The sequence below is a fragment of the Paramisgurnus dabryanus genome, chromosome 10, assembly GCF_030506205.2.
Source record: "Paramisgurnus dabryanus chromosome 10, PD_genome_1.1, whole genome shotgun sequence".
In the NCBI taxonomy this organism is placed as follows: domain Eukaryota; kingdom Metazoa; phylum Chordata; class Actinopteri; order Cypriniformes; family Cobitidae; genus Paramisgurnus; species Paramisgurnus dabryanus.
In genome coordinates this window covers 604,181-625,826 of record NC_133346.1, presented here as the reverse complement: position 1 = coordinate 625,826, position 21,646 = coordinate 604,181, and the positions used below count along the sequence as shown (strand labels likewise).

At 38.1% G+C, this 21,646-nt stretch overlaps 1 protein-coding gene across 3 annotated transcripts in view; it reads right to left on the bottom strand.

The window, feature by feature from the left end:
- pdlim5b (PDZ and LIM domain 5b) overlaps positions 1–21,646 on the bottom strand; it is a 61,764-nt gene that overhangs the window by 37,029 nt on the left and 3,089 nt on the right. For 2 of the 3 annotated variants that reach the window (XM_065264411.1, XM_065264427.1), the window contains exons 1-3: positions 20,059–20,204; positions 19,519–19,685; positions 1,684–1,835 (exon numbers count right to left, since the gene is read on the bottom strand). In XM_065264411.1, coding sequence (XP_065120483.1) covers positions 1,684–1,835; positions 19,519–19,617 — 251 coding nt within the window. In that variant the 5' untranslated portion in view covers positions 19,618–19,685; positions 20,059–20,204. Of the gene's footprint in view, positions 1–1,683; positions 1,836–19,518; positions 19,686–20,058; positions 20,205–21,646 lie in introns of those variants that run through there. The other variant, XM_065264420.2, reaches the window with a different exon arrangement.

Below are 21,646 nucleotides of genomic sequence, written 5' to 3'. Positions count from 1 at the left end.
GTGATTCACAGTTTTGACAGCAGTGTGTTAGCATTTGAACAAAGTGCTGTAAATCCACAGTGTTGTGCAGGTTGTGATTAAAGTCATGGGATAAGTGTGTAAAGTTTTGAAAACTGTGTTCAAACAATGAAAAACGAACTAGAGTTTGGTCCACATGAACTGCTGCTGTGCAGACTGTAGTTAGAGTTTTGCACATGTGACTCCAGTTGTGCCCACTGGCGTTTAGCAATCGAAAAAAACTGTAATATCCACGGTCCGTATTTTGTTGTTTTCACATCTGTGGCAAGCGGTCGCGAAGTTGCTCGTGACCAAACAACATTGCGTTAGGCGGCGTCAAACGGAACCTGCGCGTTTGCACATTAGGCTTCACAGATGGTGTGCTAAGGACATCGGCAATTTGGCAATTAGATGGTAAGCTGTTTTAAACAACTTTGGTGAAGAAATGTGGATGTTAACTTCAGGTGTGCTCAACTTTTAAGCAACATGTGTGTGGAAACATCCGTAAACAGTCTGGGGGAAACCGCGTCACCTGTATAAAAAACTTTCTGATTGGCCCGCCCGATCTGGCAGCGCGGTCTGACGTCATCTTAATGCCGGTAATGCTATATTTTTCGTTCACACACAGCGCTTACCGGCAAATTACCGTTAATCTTACAACCTGTCTTACTGGTAAATTGGGAGCACTGATTTACCGGAAAGGTTCTGTTCACACATGACATGTTAACTGCAGTTTACCAGTAAATTACCAGTAAAGACTGTATGTGTGAAAGGGACTATAGATGAATCTACAGAAAATATATTTTAGATTAAATACTATATTATAAAATATATGGGAATTAAACATTTAAATTTAAAGGAAGCAGTTTATTTTCGCTGATCAGACTTAAGTACTATATATTAAAAAAACTATAAAATTAAAAGTATTCAAACATTTTTAATTAAAGTGAAATTGCAAACGGTTGAGGTCCACTAAAGTCCACTATATAGAGAAAAATCCTGGAATGTTTTCCTCAAAAAAAGAAAGCAAGACATAAACATCTCGGATGACATGGGGGTGAGTAAATTAAAGTATTCTTTGAAATAGGAAACAAAAGTGTCAAGTGTAAAAAATAATACAAACATGTCATCATGACAGAGTAGTTCATATCATTCATCTTCTGTGTGTGAAACAGGAAACATTGCAGTTCTCAAATCTAAAACGTCTTCCAAAGAAATAAAAGGTCATACGGTTTGGAAATGACAAAAGGGAGTTTTCATTTCGCCCTAAATTATTCTTTCAGCTCACGTGTGACCTCACGGTCCATACCGAAACTGAAAAGATTGTGTCAATCTCTCAAACCTCTTCAGATAGAGGAACAAACAGTGCTGATGTGCACCGAGAGGCTCATAAAAACAGGCTACAACATGACAAAAACCCAAACATCTTGAGTGCATTAGATCTTGCGTGCCTGGTCAAGAGAAAAAAAACCCTGGAGGTACGAGACCTCTGTTACCTAAACAGCTCTTCTCCGTCTGGAGGATCTGCTGTCATAACTACACAATCCCTGATCTTATCTGAAGAACAATGAGCTTTAATAAAACATTCTGGATAAAACATTTAGTTTTCAGATGTGTCCACAGTTTATCTCTGAAACTCAAACTGAATGTGTGTGAAAGAGAGAAAGTGAGCGAGAGTTCTCGTACCTCATCAGTGACAGGCTGAGGTTTCCCGTACAGGCTTTAATTTTATTTTGGGCCTCCAGATGTGTCATGGCATTAGTGGCGATCCCATCGATAGAAAGCACAGTGTCACCCACACTGATTTTAGCTTTAGCCGCCTTTCCTCCATCTGTAAGCTACACAAAACATAAACAAGATAAGAGTTACACAATGAGACAAGATAACATTCAAGAACATTAAGTAAACCAGTGAGTGATAGAAAAATATAAAAATACATCAGGTGTGCACAGAAGCCGAGGAACTAAAAGTCTTAACACTAACAATGACCCTTCACCCTCTTTTTGAAGACAACTGAAGAGCATCAGACGGATGATGAAGACGGATCTATGGGTGTGTGGTGAGACCTTCAGCAAGTGAAACATAACCTTAAGTAGATGCATTTCATTTATTACTGGCTTTAAATACATTGCTTGAGACAATGAAGTGCTGTTTCTTTATCAGACGACTACTAACAGGCTTTAACAGGGGGCTTATCGTCTTGTCTGGGCTAATAAACTCAACAACTACAGCCGGTAAATAGCAGAGCTTTAACTTGAATGATTTACGCCATAAATCAAACTAACAGCTTTCACAGGGTACCCCCAGGATTGTCAAACCTAAATTCAAGGCTTTTTAAGACCTTTTTAATACCACTTCAAATGAAATTTAATACCTACATCGCACCCATTCAGGTAGAATAAATCATTTTAAATAACGTTATATACCTCACAAAATTACTATTTACAAGTGTTTGAACATTCATGACAACATGCCTCTGAAAGGCTGAGCCCGAGGCCCAAACGGCCTAACCCTTATCTTTACCCAACAATCAAAACCAACAATCAAATAGATTTAAATGTATATTTATTGTAAATTTGAAAATTCCTAAATCAGGGATGGGCAACTGGAGGGCCAGGGGCCACAAGCAGCCCTCCTCTTTATCTTGTGCAGCCCCCCACGTTTTAATATGACCATTATGTCGGATAAGGTAATTTATGTTAAAAAAATAGCCTTGTTTGATCCATGAAATAAGATGCAAACCAAACAATAACACCAATTTTAAGGTATTAATTTTTTGCTGTTTAATATAGTTAAGAAATAACAACATCTAATACCACTAATCAGTAATGCTCTGAACCAGAACAATACTGACAAACAAAATTAACCATATTATGGCAAATAAAAAACAAAAACCCATTAAACACAACAACAAATTAAAATGTAATGCTATTTTGACGCTAAAAAGACAAGAGATCTGTTCACTGCACCAAACAAAAAACTGGACACAAGCTCATATATAGATATATTTCTGTCAATCTTTTTTGTTAATCTTTATACAGGACCATACTAAAGTTTTCTAATGCTAACTTAGTGTTACAATGTAAATATGTAGCCTACACTCTAAAAAAACAAACGGTGCTATATAGCACCAAAACAATTGCTTTGGATCGTAACGATAGAAGAACCATTTTAGTGCCATATAGCACCGGTGAAGAACCAGTGAAGCACCAGTGAAGCACCAGTGAAGCACCAGTGAAGCACCAGTGTAGAACCAGTGTAGAACCATATAGGGGCCATATAGCACCACATATGGTTCTACATAGCACTATATGGTTCTACACAGGTGCTTCACTGGTGCTTCACTGGTGCTTCACTGGTTCTTCACCGGTGCTATATGGCACTAAAAATGGTTCTTCTATCGTTACGATCCAAAGCAACTGTTTTGGTGCTATATAGCACCGTTTGTTTTTTAGAGTGTATAGTATGTATTGCAAATTGATATTATCTAATTAAACAGTAAACAAAATATATAATAGCTTTCAAATTTGCGTTATTGTTGCAGCTTATTATTGCATGGATCACACAAGACTATTGTTTAACATATAAATTACCTTCTCGACATAATGATCATATTAAAACGTGTCTTCTCTACCTAGATTTACTAGAGACATTGTGGAACAGAAGATTGTGTGTGTCACTGATTAAATCAAACAACCGATCACATGTGCGAGGACACCCGTCATTGTCCCGCCCCACAGTCCCAAAGTCAACTTGATCGAGCAAGTGCGTGTTGTGCAGCTGCGAGTGCATAGGGAGAGTCGAACGAGCGCTCATCCCACCCTTTACTTTATCATCCCAGCCTTTTTACTTAACTTTTTACTTTGCTCGCGTGACTGCATTTGTGCGCTTTGAACAGAGGTGCGCTCTCGTGAGGACGTTTTCTGTGAACACGCGAGAATGCTTTCCCACGCGTGGATAGTGTTCTGCGCGCTCGCTAAGATTCTTTTCCAAACATGGATAGTGTTCTGCGCTCGTATCTGTCGCTCGCGCGTGGTTTTTGTGCACGCGAGTTTTGTGTCTGAAATAACAGCATATAAATCTATTGATCATTTGAAAAATTAAGACCTCCGTGAAAAATTCAAGACTTTGAGGTGAAATTCAATACCTTTTAAGGCCTTAATATGGGAAAATGAAATTCAATACTTTTTCAAGACTTTTAAGACTCCGCGGGTACCCTGTTTCACAATCCTGTGAAGATTTTCAAAGGGCCGGTCTATCAGAGCAGAACCGGTCTGGTCTATCAAGAGGAGAGTAGGTCTGTCAGTGGAGAGCCGGTCTATAAGAAGGAGAGCTGGTCTATTGAAGGAGAGCTGGTCTGTGGGGGGACAGCCGGTCTGTCAAAAGGTGAGCCGATCTGTAAGAAGCGTTCCGGTCATTTAGAGCAGAGCCGGTCTCATTTAAATCATGAGAGTCACTTTTCAACATTTTTATCAGCTGCCAGCTTCAGTAGAGTTTCTTAAGAGTTAAATATCTGTTTCACAATCTATGATTGTGTTAAAACTCTGAATCACAGGGTGTGTTAGTACAGTACAGTACAGTAGTGTATATGAAATGAGACAAAGTCTTTATGTGTCTGGACAGGAAGATGTCAGATGCAGATGTGTATGTGATGAATTACAGAACGATGCATGACGAATATCAATCATTCAGCACTTATCATGAAGTTCACTTCACTTCATACCTGTTAAACAACAACATTAAACTAAAGCTGTGAAGTACCTCTTAAACCCATTTCACTTAACTGCATCATTCATGCATCATCATGTTTTGCATATACACTTTTATCTGTGATAGAATGAAGCATTTTAACAAGATATGCAGGAAGTTCTTAAAACTAATAAAGATCTGGGTTTGTAATCCAACTATGGTTGTCTCTACATAGAAAACTTTAACTCAATGTTGTCCAGCTTATACAGATCAAAGACACAATGAATGAAATAAAACAACACAACAACTTCATTTCTGTCAACGGTAGAAAAAAACTGAAAGAGGGAGATGACACAAACAGACTTGATTCCAGGACTCAATAAAACAACTTTTGAGGAACTCATGCTGCGTCACCGTAGTGACGCTATGGAAATGCCTCAGGGCATGAGTGCATCCGAATGTGTATATCAAATTCAACCAATAGTGGGGCGTAACGTCACCGGCGGGGTGAAGGAATGAAAACTGTGGGCAAAAGGAAAATTGTGAAAGGTCTTTCATCTTGACATGAGCAGTAAAATATGCCACATCAATTATTTGAGCAGCAGAAACTACAAGAGGTCACACAACTCAAATATCCTGAGAACAAAAACCACGGCCAGTCTGACAGAGTCACACACACTCATCTACAAAAAAACACTTTATCACAAAGTCTTAATCTGATTTAACGCTCCATAGAGACCCAACAACAGAAGAACAACCAGATGATGAGAAGTCAGATGAACAGTACCTACAGTAAATTCATACAGAGTTACATTAAAAACATGCTCTTTACCACTGACAGCACTAATATCTTTTATTAACACTATAAATTTAACCTCAGCTTTAGAAACCCAAAGCAATAATACATTTTCCACAGAAAACATCTACACACAAAAAGTCTTCGTTTTCTTTTAACATGTCCTAGCATCACAACCAGCCGTTCTCTGTAGTCCTTGAAAAGCAAATTCTGCTTTGCACTGAACCTTGAGCTTAATAATTTTGCAGAGAAACTAAAACTAAAGTCTGAAAAATGGGAGGACGTAAAAAACAACCCTCGTTTTTAAAAGAGAAATGAGTTTCCACCTTTTAACAAACTGCATGGATTACCAGTAAGGAAATGTGTGGTAAACTGTGGAGCATTTGATCTCACCTGAAATGAAACAAACAAGACAAACATCCTTTGTTAGGAACAAAATGAAGCCAACCGTTTTTCATTACATATGTTTGGCAGATGAGATCTGAGCTCTCTTCCACTTGGCAGCACCACAGAAGCTGCGCTGGGGGATAGCTGCTCCGCTCCAAAGCGCTGGTTTTATATCGGGCAGTAAACACTAATGATCGGTTGCTCAGCTATGATACCGAAATTCTGTGGTCATGGTCCTTTCATGGTCATGTGAGGGTGTCACAGAGCCTCATGTAATCACAGCCTAAGTGCAATGACAGATGAGTCCAAAAACAGTAGAGCAGTCACGACAACCATCAGGAGAAGAAGGAGGAGGAGGAGGACGAGAGAAAAAGGAGAAGAAAAAGGAGCAGGAGAAGGAGAAAAAGGAGGAGAAAGAGAAGGAGAAGAAGATGGAGGAGGAGAAAAAGAAGAATGAGGAGGAGAAGGAGAAGAAGGAGGACGACAAGGAGAAGAAGGAGTAAAAGAAGAAGGAGAAAAAGGAGGAGAAAGAGAAGAAGAAGGAGGAGGAGGAGAAAGAGGACGAGAAAAAGGAGAAGAAGAAGGAGCAGGAGAAGTAGAAAAAGGAGGAGAAAGAGAAGGATGAGGAGGAGAAGGAAAAGGAGCAGGAGAAGGAGAAAAAGGAGGAGAAAGAGGAGGAGGAGAAAAAGGAGGAGAAAGAGAAAGAGGAGGAGGAGAAGGAGGAGGAGAAGATGAAGAAGTAGTAAAAGAAGGACAAAAAGGAGGAGAAAGAGAAGAAGAAGGAGAAGAAGAAGAATGAGGAGAAGGAGAAGAAGAAGTGCCAACCAGAGATGCGAGTTATGCTAAACAGGACACAAATCTTTGCTTTGGTTTCTACATGAAGAACAACCAAACGCTTCCATCTGTGTCTCTGATGAGATAAATTAACCACAGTCAAAGAAATCAAACTGAAGTCAAATTACACAGAATGATTTTTAATGATCATCATCATCTGCTCAAAGTCAACATGGAAAAAAACATGTTAACATTTCCATTTAGCATTGAATATATTTTAAAATCTAAATGAAATGTGTATATTTAGTTTTATGTGCGATATATCAGCGTTAAAGCATGATTTCATCTCGAAACACAACAGGACTTTCAGTGTTTGTCTGTTATGTAACAGACAAAAGAGGTCTCTCAGTGAAACACCTGGTTCACCCTGAAACCTAAAACGTTCTCCGAATGTTCGACACAATGACACGACGTCTCTTTCTGAGAAATCCTTCTGCTCCTTATAAGGCAACCAAAAACACAAAGCACTCAAGCAAACGGCCACACAACTCTCCAGTGAGCAGACATCTCAAAAATGTGAAGACTAGAAAAGTTTCATTCAGAGTAAAGCCCATCAGCATTTCAATCGTCCTCTCTGAGGCCCTGAGGGAAAACCTTTGGCAAAGAAACCACGAGTTTGAGTCCAACAAACTTCAGTCTCCGTGTGAGCTAAAAATGTTGAGGGCAACAACTTATCAACAATCTTCAAGTTCTCTTCATCTTATAATAAACATTATTATGAGTAAAGTGATCGTTCCACTAAATTTAACTTTTAAACGATGTGATGTTATCCACTGCAACCCATCAGTCTATTAATATTGCTCTGTTGTGAACTTGCTTACAATAATAAAAGTAAGGGGACTACAAATATAAGCAACCGTTTCACTGACACACATGTGTCTCAGCTGACACTACTATACACCCACTTTGTGTTGTGCGGCATTTCCACCTTGGGTGTACATCAGAGATGCACCGATTGCAATTTACTACGATTCCGATTTCCGTTTTTTCTGTAGGTGTGACCTGCCGATACCAGAAGTTTTGTTGATTCCGATTATCTTTCTAGAAATATAATAATTTTCTGTATTAAAAACCCTTTATTTTCATTTTGAAAAAAATGATTAAACAATGCACTTTCACCTTTATTTTAACAGATCTCAAAATAAAGTGCTCTTAAACTGAGTCAGTCCAAATATCAGTTGGACAGCTGTGGTTAGCAACATAGTTCCTAGTTAGTATGACGTGTAGACTTTTAAACAAAATAAGCAAGCAACATGCAGTGCATTCTATATCCGTCATTCTAAATATATACAAAGTCCATTTCATATCTTTAGTTTGTATTAAAGGTCTGTTTTTGAAAACTATGCATGTGCGCAGAACTTTAAGAGCCTTGGGAATCCCTGAGATGAGTGATGTAGAGGAAACTTGCGAAAGAATAAAATATCTTGAAATTAAACAACAGAGAACTAAATGCACAAAAAGCAGTCTTTAGATGCAATGTAATACAATGAACTGTCTGATTTACACCCCTAGTAATAACATAAGAGAGGAAAACACAAGCTCTACTTTGAAGTGTGTGTGTTTGTGTGTTGTTTCTGTTAATGACTGCAGGTCAACAGCCCTATGAATCTGTCGAGTCTCTGATGACCCGGAAACATAAAACAGAGCCACAGTACAGAAGCGAAATGTTAAAAATACCTTCCAACTATAGACTAAATATGGTCTGCTGGACATGTAATACTAGCTGGGTTTTCGTCACCCTGATTTTATGCACATTTTGAAGTCTCGCATAAGAAACAAATTTCAAATAAAAATCCCTTAATTGGCTAAATGTTTTTACGCTCGCTTGAGGTGGTTTTTGCCGTATGTGAAAAAGTGTAAATGTGAATAATGGAATATGGAATTGCATTTATTTGAATAAATTCTGACGTAGTAAACATTAAACCGGCATAACTGATTGTCTAGCTATATCAGCTGTCATTGTCTTTACCATATATGGCGCTTGATCATCTTAAATGCCCTTGCTGTTAGTGCCTGCATCAAAAACTCTGCATTCCTTCTTCTGTGCATTCAGTTTTACAATTACAAGCTGCACTGCTAGTAAAATAATAACTTGCCTAATCGTAACTAACTGCAGTCTCCATTTACATGCCATCTAAGCGTGTCTTGTTTTATTCACCGTTGGTTACCAATACCACCGTCATTCGCTCGAACAACCTGTACTTGACAAAGAAGATTCACTTCACGTTTGGATGGAAACCCAGCATTGGTCTCCAGTCCAGAGCAAACCAGAAACAATACAACAGTTTCCAACATAATACACACTTTTAGTGTATAATAATCCGGGTACTTGAATAATGATTTTAACAGACTACAATTTAAACTGTCAAGGTAAAAAAAATGGAAAATGCAATAGGAAACACGAGCATCTGATGCTTACATTTACATCTCCATTTGGCATCTCCATTATCCTAAACTAGACATTTTTTTCATTAGTGTGTTTGTTCCCTTTGGAACACACGCTAACCGCTAAACCTTTTTTTATTTGCCCAGTCTAAACAAAAGCAAAATATGAGAGCTACTTCACATCCACCACACATTCATCCAGCCAACAACCCCAAACGCTCTTAAACCCACAGAAGCTATAAATCATCAGAGAGTGAAGAGAGAGCCAGCGTGACATGATAGATGAGCTTTCATTTATTTCAGGATTAAAACCAGATCATCTCATTATGAAGATTGGACTAAGAGTTTAATGCTATCTAAGAAAATTCTTTGCATTGTTAAAAAAATCATTCAATCACTTAAAACTGCAAAACATAACCTTCCTAAACATACCTGACGCTGAATGAGGAAATATTTTTTATAAAAGAAGCAACAGTAATACTGATACTTGTCTTAGTAACTAGTGTTTATCTTCACTGGGAATTACATCTGAATGGATGATTTTTGTGATCTGGGATCTGGTTTCCCAGATAGGGTTTATCCGAGTCCCTGACTAAAATGAATGTTTCAGCTGATTTATTTTTAAAACATCTTGCACTGACCTATCTTAACACATATCAGTGCCATTGCTTTGTCTGAAGATGCACACCATTTTTTTTTAGAGTTTGTTTGTAAAGTTCTAATATAACTAAGGCCTCTAGTCCTGGATTAAACTAAACCCTATCCAGGAAAACATCCCATTACATATAATAAAGTCAGAATTTTCTCAATAGTCCTCACCATATTTGGTATTATAAATTATAAAGAGAATGGTTTAGAAATGTTCCTGTAAATATATTTTATTATTAGATCAAAGAGAAACCTGAATGGTTCAAATAATCAAAAATCTTACAATCAGTTCAGGTTGAAGGAGAAATGTGACCTTCACAAGCACAAAGCTGCTATAAACCACTGAAGTTACAGCACCATGGTGTTCACATCTGGACTAAATATATGAATAATTCACAGTTCACAATAGTTGAACTTTCTTTGAAATGAAATTGGCATGAAACTGGAAGAGGTTGCTTTACCTCAGTCTCTCAAAAGAATAAATGTGTGTGTGAAAAAGAGAAATTATTATAGTGATTATAGGCATCTGATGCCAGTAACATTACAGTAATTTGCTGAAACATTCACTTGATAAAGTCAAACTATGCAGATGCCAAAACTGACAGGTTGCAACAAAACCACCTTCTTGTTTCTTAAACATCTCTATTGACCTGTTTACATGGGTATGAGTTCATGAAACTGCTGAAAGAGTACGCTCTTGTTCTATATTATCACACAGATCATGTACAAACCAAAAACACACGTGACATAGATCCATCCCCAAACAACTGATATGAAGTGATTTGTTTACATGGGAGTCAATAGATCGACTCTGAAAGAGCTAAAATATGTGTGGGTAACAGAGTAAATCTACTACAAACAGAGGAAATCTCAAACAACAAATTTCATAATCGATTATTACTGATAGATTTAATTAATAGATTTTATCAATTAGTTGTTGCAGCCCTAGTACACACAACCAGTCAAGAAGTGCTATAAAACTGCTCCCATTAATCAAAAGCCTTTATGCTACCGAATAACAAAATATTAAAGTGGACAAGGGCAGATTATAAACAGTACAGCCATATAATATTCAACATCTAAAAAGAATATCATGCATTCGGTTAGCACTGCAGTAAGTACAACACAACGCACTAAACCTTAACCCAACATCTGTTCTACAGCTTTAAATGTTGGAGATGTAAAAAAAACAGTTACAGTAATGTGTCTGTCTGTGTTACAATTGGCCTCTGTGTGTTTGCTCCCAAAAATGACAAGTTAGGAAGAACCACAAAACATCTATGCTCTTTAAAGTCAAACCCACAGGGCTTTACTTGACTTTTATCGTCGAAAGCCACCATAACCTTTTAGTGAAAATATTCTGAGCTGCGGGCACCGTACACCAACTCCCAAGAACTTAAAACATGGCCAGTCAAACCACTGGATCCTGGACAGAACAACAACTGGACCTACGAGGTTCATATTCACAAAGAGATTTAAAAGAGAAAAATGTACTCTATAGTGAATTAAAATGCCATACTTAAAGGACAATAAAACCATTGTAAGGGCATATGACGCATGCATTACTAGGGTTGCAAAATTCTGGGCATTTTCAAGGTTGGAAACTTTTCATGGGAATTAACTGGAATATATGGGAAATTAATGGGAATAAACTGGGAATTTAAATAGATTGCAGAATTGCCTTTAATAGGGAACTTAAATTTAGTTTTTTTTTTATCTTGCTGCATAATTATGTTTAAAACAACAAGTTTTTAGTTGAGTTTTTTTCTGCACATTCTTCATTCACATGCACACAGCACACTGCTTACTGAAGGAGCGTTGAGGCCACACCCCCTGCATGTATTTGCATTCTTTCATAACATGCACAGATCATTTCTTTAATCCTGCACACAAAATAATTTCAAAATGTCCATCTTTGCATGTATTCACGTAAATTACATACATTTGTTTATAACTGTGTTTAAATAGTTGTATTACCTTGCATGCGTGTCTGCTTATAACCAAACAAAATGTTTATATAGTTTATATAAATTACCTTAAATTTCCAAATAATTCCCATAAATTCCTTTTGAGTTTCCAATTTGGAATATTTCCAAAATTCCTCATATTATTAAGTTCCCATGGAAATTTTTCGGAAATCTACCAGAAACTTTCCACCCCTTTGCTAACCTATGCATTAAATGAAGCTACAATAAATCGTGACAGAACTTTCATTTTTACTTCAACTACTTTCTAAACAGTTCAATGCGGCACATTTATATTTACACCATTAGTCATGGCTTTGAGCTCACAGGCTATTATAATATCAAACCAAAAGCCTTCATGGAATCCTAAAAGCTATTCATCAAACATATTAGTTTCGTCTCTGGCAATCTAAGGCCGATGTGGCTCAATGAAATCCATTCATTCTCCAAAGCAAAACTTTCTGCTTATGTGCATCTAAATATTGTTCTGAATGGAATCTGGCAATCAAACGATACCACTCCCAAATACCCAAATGCACACCGAACATGTATGTAATCCAGTCACGGACACTAAACGCCATGTTCCAACGCTACAAAGACATTCCAGTCCTTTCTGTGTGCCGTAATGTGAAGTGAGGTTAAAGGAGCGCCCATCGGGGAATCAAACTAAAATTAGAGTGATTTGTTCAGTGCAAGTATCAAATGTCAAGCTGACACAAAGCAGAAGGCTTTCTAAGGTTATGGGGTGATGGGAAGGGGGTTTGACACCCGACCAGAGAGACAGAACCTGGACCGATGGTGAGGAAACTTTATCCAAGCATGACAATCAGTAGAAGAAATGAAATATCACAACTCTATTGTTAACGCACGACTGATTTGTGAAAGTCAGGCTGCAATCACACCATCCAGTGTGTTACCAAAAAAGGAGCAGTTGAAGATTAGACAGACAGGAACACAGCTCATGGACATCTACTGTTTCCTTCCTCTGTTAATCACTGCTGGCCGGGACGTCACACAATTCAGCTGCCCTGATGTGCAATGACCTCTTAACATATATTCTGAAAATTACCCCAAATATGAAATTTTACTCTGTTGCCATCTTTGCCTTCACATTAGCTATTTTCCATCCACAGTTGCATAATAAACACATTCTCAAAATTGTAATATTGCATAAAACATTGTGAAATGAGTTGAGAACAAAATCACCACTTCCTACAAAACTGGCATTAAAAATTAGTAAGAAAAGCAGGTGAAACCACTGTATTAAATCCTTTATATATAATAAATTAAAGTGCTCCATGCTTTTAGAGATAAATTCCTGCCATGCATTATGCAAAGTCACAAGAATTTTAATGTGAATCTAGAGATTCAACCGGTTAACATGTTTCCTTTTTAGATTATGTGCATGTTTTCCTATCGGATAAGAAATTTATCAGACTTAATTGAGTGCATATGTTTCTTTGTGTGCATCTTGGTGTTTCCATCCAGCATGTTTTTATGCAATATCCCAAAAAGCACATAAGAACAGTTGGATGGAAACATAGCTATTAAGTGTCCACTATATGATACACTTACAGCCGTCTTGGCATCTCACTAGCTTTCCATCAGAGCTTTCGACTTATGTCTTTGAATAAATGTAACAATTCATGCAATGCTAAACAAGCCAAAACCAGTTAAGACACAACATCTCTGATTCAACCTGCTTAAATGATTATAAAAGGTTTTCACGACATGTATCTGACTAAACTTGTCTCTGTTACTAAGAGACCAGATATGTGTTGATTCAGCATGACGTGATGAAATCACAACACAGTGCCATGCAAGTTAATCATTCACAATGAGATATCTCATGTTTGAGCCCATGGAAAACTTTGCATGATGATGATTTGGCATTGAATATAATCGACGTGGTAATAATATTTCTGAACCGCAGGCACAAACATGAGATGAAAAACAAGGACAATACTAAGATGTAAAGGGTCATAAGGTTTGGTAATGACTGGTCGTAATCTCATTTAAGCAAAATCAACCTGGATTTGATATAAACAAATATGCAAATCAGTAATTATATGCATCAAACCCAAAAGAGTTTGATCTTATGCTCTTATATGTGATAGATCTAAAGACGATGTACATGTAACACTGGCAAACTAAAATCACTCAAATATAAAGATACCATGGAGGTCTCTGTACATTCAGAAAATTAAGGTTTAACCCCCATTAGAGATCAAAACATCTGAGAATGCATTTTTTATTTTTTTCATTTTTGGATACTGATCCATCAATCATGTCACCCGGATCAGCTCAAATACACGATTCTGTTCCAGACTCTGACCCCTCCCAAATCTGCAGGTCACATGACCCCGAGAGGTCACGACAAAACAAATATGATAATGAGGCATCATTAGATCACGGAAGTCCAGTTTCAAAACATCTTCAACGCTGCATTCCCAGTGTTTGAGTAAATCATTTCCTCTCAGTATAGAGCTTTACTGTGATGTCTAACAAGAGGAAATGTTGACAGATTGATGAAGTTAGAAAAATGTTGTCTCGAGGGTTTCCCAAAGGTTTTTTGCTCTGCACTCTCACAAACTTTAACATCGCACACTTTATTTCACATAGATTTAACACAACAGCTGCATCTTCACATCTCTTTCCCATCAAAACTTAAGATATTCCAGATAAGTCATAGCAAACTATTGACAACACAGTGCATTGTCATGACCTTCTGTGTTCACCCTGAAACAAATGTTTTTGAGCAACTTCTAGCAATGCAAACCTGACTTGTTTTTACATTTATAATTATGCTAACACAATGTTCTACCTATTGAGCTACAGGAACAAAAGAGTAAACTGTTATGTGTTTATATCTAGTTACCTGAACAGCATAATACCTGGTTTAAAGGCACCAAATATTAAATGAAAGCTCTATAATCTGGAGATGCAACGATTACAATTTTTATCCGATTTTTCTTTAGGTGTGACTTGCCGATATCAATTTTTGCAGATTCCGATTTTCTTTTTAAGAACTATAATTGACATCATATAGGCTACAAACCAAAACACTTTGCTTTAATAAAAAACGTTATTTTCAGTAAATTATTAAACATTGCATTTTCACCCAAACTTCATTAAATGACATGATCTTCTTTCATTTGAACAGATCTCAAAATAAAGTGCAGCTATCAGTTGGATAGCTGTGGTTAGAAGCATAGTTAGTCAGAATGACGTGTAGACTTAGATTGATCATGCTTTTGAACAAAATAAACACAACATCCATTGCATTTTATGTCTTTTAGTTTATATTAAAGCTTTAAGACTCTGGGGAATCCCTGGCATGTGCGAAGTAGAAGGAAACTTGCGAATGAATGAAATATCTTGAAATTAAACAACAAAGAACTTAAAAGGTGAAGTGTGTAATTTGTAGAAGGATCTCTTGACAGAAATGCAAAATAAAATACAAAACTATATAATCAGGGGTGTATAAAGACCTTTCATAATGAACCCTTAGGTTTTTGTTACCTTAGAATGAGACATTTTTATCTACATACCGAGGGTCCCCTTACATGAAAGTCGCCATTTTTTGCTTCCATGTTTCTACAGAAGCCCTTAGCGGACAAACTTTTTTACGAAGCTGTCTCCGAAGATGATATGTTTGTCTGGTGGAGGCTACTGTAGCTTTAAAAGCGATGGGTGAGCAGTTAACTGAGCCATTGGTTGCAATTCGCAACCTGACCACTAGATGCCACTAAAATTTACACACTGCACCTTTAAACACAACAACATAAGCAGTCTTTAGATACAAAGAACGTTATATACAGCATTAATCTGACATTAAATACAACTGAACAGATTAATAAGTACTCCACCCCATACTTGTCTTGACATCATCAACTTTATTGTTTACCAACATGGTTCAAATGACGGATGTCTGACAAAGGACTGCACGGGTGGTTTGTGTCGTGATCTTTACGTAAAACGGATCATGTTTCCGGGTATGGCATTAAATTAATGCAGCTGTTGAATAACGGGTTGGGAGCTGCTTCCACTGCGAGTGTGCATGTGGCATTATTGCTTGCGCAACTGCCAACAAAAGGACCGGCTCGGCATGGGAATGCCATGAGACATTACCGTTCCGACCAATTGTGCGTAAAATCTGCCAATTCCGGTCTTTTGCCAGTCTCAACAGTTAGTATACACAACTGGATGGTAAGCATTCAATGCAGTGGGCATCTGTATTTGCGTACTCACTGCTCTTTTGGCTCTACACATCACTGAAGATTTTTAGACTGAGAAACAAAAGCAGCTCTGTGGTGCTGTGCCTGCACCGTGACCATGGCAATATCAACACTTCATTGCCAATCCAAGAGAAACAAGGGCAGCTGCTGTCGTCTCGACCTGTTCAAGATAAAGTCAGTCCTAGAAGGCTCTTAATGCATGCTGGCATGATGATATTCGTCAGGATGGGAACCGTTTAGCATTGATGTAAAGGGATTTAGTCTGCAATGCATATAAATATTTTATTTTTTATTTTTAAATCAAACTACTTTTGGAAGTTGGAGATAAGATGTAATTTAAGCACTATTCACGGTTATCTTTCACTGACAGGTTTAATACTTTACAGTAAAAACTTGTAGATAACTTTAATACATGAGAAACATTGCACTGGCTACTTGTTATACTTATACACCCCATATTTAAACAGCTGAGTGTCCCAAACCTCTCTGTCTTGTATTTTGCTTATGTGTGTTATATCAAACACCGAATCTCTTTCTCTGAATGCAAGTCAAACCATTTAGAAACTTTATTCTGTTTCTCTAAACCATATGTTGAAGAATATCATTTACACGATCCTTGTTATATTCCAACTCTAAGCGAGCGCTGCCAATCAAAGTTTGACTTTTTTCCAGAAACCTGTTTCAGATGAACTTCACAAATGCTTTTAACACAAACCCTTAAAAGCCCATCATATAAGGTTTGTGACAGACACATTAGTGATGTCCCAAAGGAAAAACTCTGAGGACTGGCAGCCATACTTGGCAGGAAACTCATGACGTTTGTGGATGAATGTTTGTGTAACTGAAGCACGAGTTTCAGGTCTGGACAGATCCAGGGTGCGGTTCCAGCAGACCATACAGACCTTCACCCTAACTGCAGCTAAACTCAATACCGAGCCGTGTGATGTAAGAGGAAAATATTTCTGGATGAATCAAAAGGAACCTGAGATAATTTCCCTCAAGCTGAAATGCTTCAAATGAGAAGCGCTACCAAATAAGGAAACAGATGTGAAATAAAAGATCGATTTTCCACTACAGATTAAGCTCCGTCTGAGGCCCCTCTCAGCTGCCCGGAGATTATAAATAACTTCCTCTGACAGGAAGAGCCGTTACGTCCCAATGGAACAACAGTAGTGGGCAGCGTCAAAAAGCGTCACGGTCCTGCTGGCATCAATCCACGTGTCCTTCGGAGCGGATGAGCCGTGCCAAGGCACAAGACCACTTCAGATGAGGGCACAGCAGGCTTTCACTGACACTCATACATCAGCATGCACCTCAGGAAACCCAGAACGTCTCGCCCCTCTCTAGACCTTTCAGAGGCCCTATTATTACTTCCAGCAGATAATCCATCCGTCATGCTTATCGTTTATCTTTCATCTGGCTAGGAGTGGGTGAGGTATGACGTTGGGTTAGGTTGGGACCAGAGGAGATCAGTTCTCAACTCACAACAGGACTTTTACTCCTCGCTATTACACAATGACATGTGCGTCACACTTTCCACTCTGTGTTTAAAGCACCATCCCATAAAAGGGGCCGAAGACCACAGGAACATCTAAGCAATGGGTGGGCCTTTCTTCTCCAACCATCTCAAGGCTGCCTCATCGCTTGTGCAAACGTACTTTCAGATAACACGGGACATAAACATCCTAATGTCTTAAGCCAGAACTGCCACAGTGCCACAATCCATTACAGACTACTGAGCCATGGATGCACGGAGCAAAGGGTCAAGAAAGATCTGTACCAAATGGTCCAAAAGAAACCTCCGTCAATGACAACAGAAATACAGTTACTACATCCTGGCAGCTCGAACCATTCATCAGAGTCGGGCTTATTCGCCGTTCGGAGAGGCCATGCCAACATCTTCTTACTAAACACACGCCAGCCGGTGTCGACTGCCAAAGCTAAGCTCAGATTTATGGTCACAGAGCTTCCAAGAGTTTAAAGTCTTCGCTTAAGTCTTAGAAGAGCAGCTGGAGTTCCAGTGGAACCTGAGCAGACAGATTCATCTCCATCATACAGTACGCGATACATCACACTCATCCGAGTCCATACGTGTGGAAACCAGGTGAGAAACTCACGACTGTGTCTGGAGGCCGTCCTAAACTTGATCAAAGGGAAAATCTCTGATTAAACTAACCAGATCGTTTGTGTTTATGGTTTCATGACATAAACCAACAAACACATTGACTTTGTCTTCCTCTGACTTCTTTTATTTTATTTTATTGGGGCGATGAACTCAACCTCAGACAGATGCTTGTTTTCCTGCAGTCCTGGTGGTGGCATTAAATCCTCTAAATATTAACAATAATAATCTTATGTAAGAAACTATAATTAAGTCAACATAAAAGCGCATTTGTGAAGTTACTTTTGTAATGTGGCGTATTAAAAACCGGATATTAAAAATGTGAAATGTTTTTATTTATATCAGAGATTGACTGGACCATGAGAAAGTCTGCATACTACATCAGAATAAAGGCAGATGCCAATGTGAGTTTGCATTATCAACAGCCAAAATAACCAACGGCCTGTGTGGCCTAGTTGACCAAAAAGGCAAAGTTGTTTTAAAGGCTCAGGTTTTCACTTATGCGTCATTCACATTAAGACCAGGAACATTAAAAAAAGGAGGAAATTGTGATTATATTTTGACTTTAAATGAGCAAGAACTGGTTTGCAATTTTTCAATCTTGACTTTTCCTGGACTCAAATATATTGACATTTTCTGGGAGAATGTGTGCAAAGTTCGTACAGGGGACATTTCACAAGATTTTTTTAAAATGTCAAATAAATCTTTGGTGTCCCCAGAGAAAATGTGTGAAGTTTTAGCTCAAAATACCCCACTGATATTTTATTATAACATCTTAAAATTGCCACTTTGTAGGTGTGAGCAAAAATGCAAATGAGCTGATGATAATGCAAACACTGATCACCATAATGGTGTTTTGTTGAAATTAAAACTCGATTGCGCTGTCAATTATTTTCTCTCTCTCTCTGCACTAAATGGCAGTGCTGTGGCTGGATAGTGCAGATTAATGGGTGGTATAATTATAATAAGATCCCCTTCTGACATCACAAGGGGAGACACATTTCAATTACCTTAAATATTTACATCATTGCAGAGATACCAAAACCAAAACTAAGTTACTGGGTTGTTCTTTATCACATTTTGTAGATTGATAGAAGCACTGGGGACCCAATTATAGCACTTAAACATGAACTCAGATTTTTATGATATGCCCCCTTTAAGAGATAAATATGGAAATCAGGATAGATACACAAACAGAACAACAGCAGCCAAAACCCATCAATCCCTAACAGAGCCCAATACATCTATCATCACCACCCTCCTGGTAACACAACCTATTTGTGTGTGTGTGTGTGTGTGTGTGTGCGTGTGTGTGCATGTGTGTGTGTGTGTGTGTGTGTGTGTGCGTGCGTGCGTGCGTGCGTGTGTGTGTGTGTGTGTGTGTAGTATTCAAAGAGATGTGCAGAACATTGCAAAGATTCATCACAGAGAGATTCTGTTCTAGAAACACACACTCACTTTGGAGATGGTGAGGGGCATACTGAAGTCTTTCCCACCCTGAAGTCTAAAGCCCCAGGGTGAAGGTCCGATCAGGGTCACGCTGTAGTTATTGCTCATGGTTAGCTGGGTCACGGTCACACGAATGTTGAGAAGAGGACGAGTTCTGCCAAAGTCTGAGTCGCAGCCTGAGAAACAAAAGCAAAGGTTTCCAAAGCATTAATATCACTGAAGGACACTGAAGGTAAAAGTCACTTATTATGGCAGCAAAACAGTTAAACACATTTGTTATTCCACAAAAATCTACAGAGATAAGTTCTGGACAAACTCCTGAAGTTGTGTCAACAGCAATATTCAGTCAGATATACCGTTTCCCGTGTAATCTAAGATCAACAATGAAAACTCGCCAACAAATCACATGGACTAAATGTAAATCCCTTAAGAAAAGAATAAGTAATATAAAAACACAACAGAACCAAATCCAATTTAAAAACAGGCCTGAAAATCATTATTTTGGCAACGATAGACAGATAAAAAAGAACAAAATGGATTTAGACCTACCTGAAACAGATTTATCTGGAAAATGTTACAGGGTTTGCTAAATAAACCCGAGGACAAGCTGCTTCACAGTCTAAACATTTCCCATCAGTACAGATAACACAAAAGAGCTGTCTCTATTTATATAAAGGTGATGGGGAGGGGGGCATTCTTGTTGCACACGGTCAAGTATTTTAAGAGCTCGTGGGTGGACGGTTGTTGTTGAGGTTAAACTAGTAAAACCCAGCTCAAGCCAAACACAAACATTCCAGATGGACGGGTCAGAGTCGGGGGTTTGTCCAGGAATGTCCCGCAGTCGTAACAATGACCATTTAAGAAGTTAAAAGCCACATCAAAATCACCATCCCTCCACTTTTACAGCATAACATTGACTTCAGAGAGGATGATAGACTGCAGGATCAGTTTGAGAAAGCGCTTCTAGCTGGACCCTAAAGTTGAGAACATTATGACCACCAAACATTGAACTTTAAGAGGCACTGATTGATGTGTTCGTTAGGGCTGCAACTAACGATTATATATTTTTTTAATCGATTAATCGATTAATTTTTGCAACTAATCGGATAAAAACCTAAATGATTTACTTCATTAGATTTTTCACTTATTATAGCTAAATGAAGCACTATAGGGTATTCACGTGTAGAAGTTTAAATTTAAAAGTGCAAAAGCTGATATTTAATTAAAAAAAACTATTTTATGCAAATTGCCAACCTCATGCACGCTACTGCTCATGTAGAATGGTCCAAATTCACTAATGTAAGAACAAGTTAAGAATAAATTTGTGCGCATACGCATGTGTTGTGACTTGCGAATTAAGTTTTTTGTGAAATGTTCAAGTGTGCGTATAAATACGAAAAACTTACACAATTATTAGTGAATGATACGGTTTTGCATCCATCATTGTCCTGTCAGGTTGCCAGATCCACGTAACAAAACCAGCCCAATGGCCATACAAAATTAGTCCAAAAGCATCGCAATGATTATTCACAGCTCAAATACCAACAACTAATGAACCAAATCCTTCAAACTCTAACCCGCAGAACAACATCAACCTGCAGAAATAGTTTGAAATTCAAAACTCTGCCAAAAGGTAGAGGACCTGGCAACGCTGAATTGTTTAACCAAGCTGGTTGCAGCCCTAGTGTTCTTGCTGTATTACTGCTTGATTTTAAGCTCCACGCCCTCAAAACACATTTACAGATTCCTATCCATCAAACGTTTCATTAGAGTTTCTGTCTAGCGTGCAGGAACCCTGAGGAAAGCATGTGTGTTATATTTATAGCAGCCTGTGATACTTCCACTCTCTGATAGATTGACATTAATTGAACGTGGAGCGATGAGAGTTAAAGAAAGTTAATGAGAAACACTGTGTTGACGACAACATTTGAGTTCAGGAAAAGACAGAAATGCAATAAAGAGGGAAAATATCATTGAATAAGAGAACTGCATGAAAATGAAAATAAATCTTTGGGTTGCATGTTTAGTGTGTCTGTTATGGCAACAACGTGATGCAACGTGTTGTTTTAAAGCAGATGGGTGTGGTTCCATTCTCCTAACATCCTGAATAGACTAAATGAATGAAGTTTTCCACACC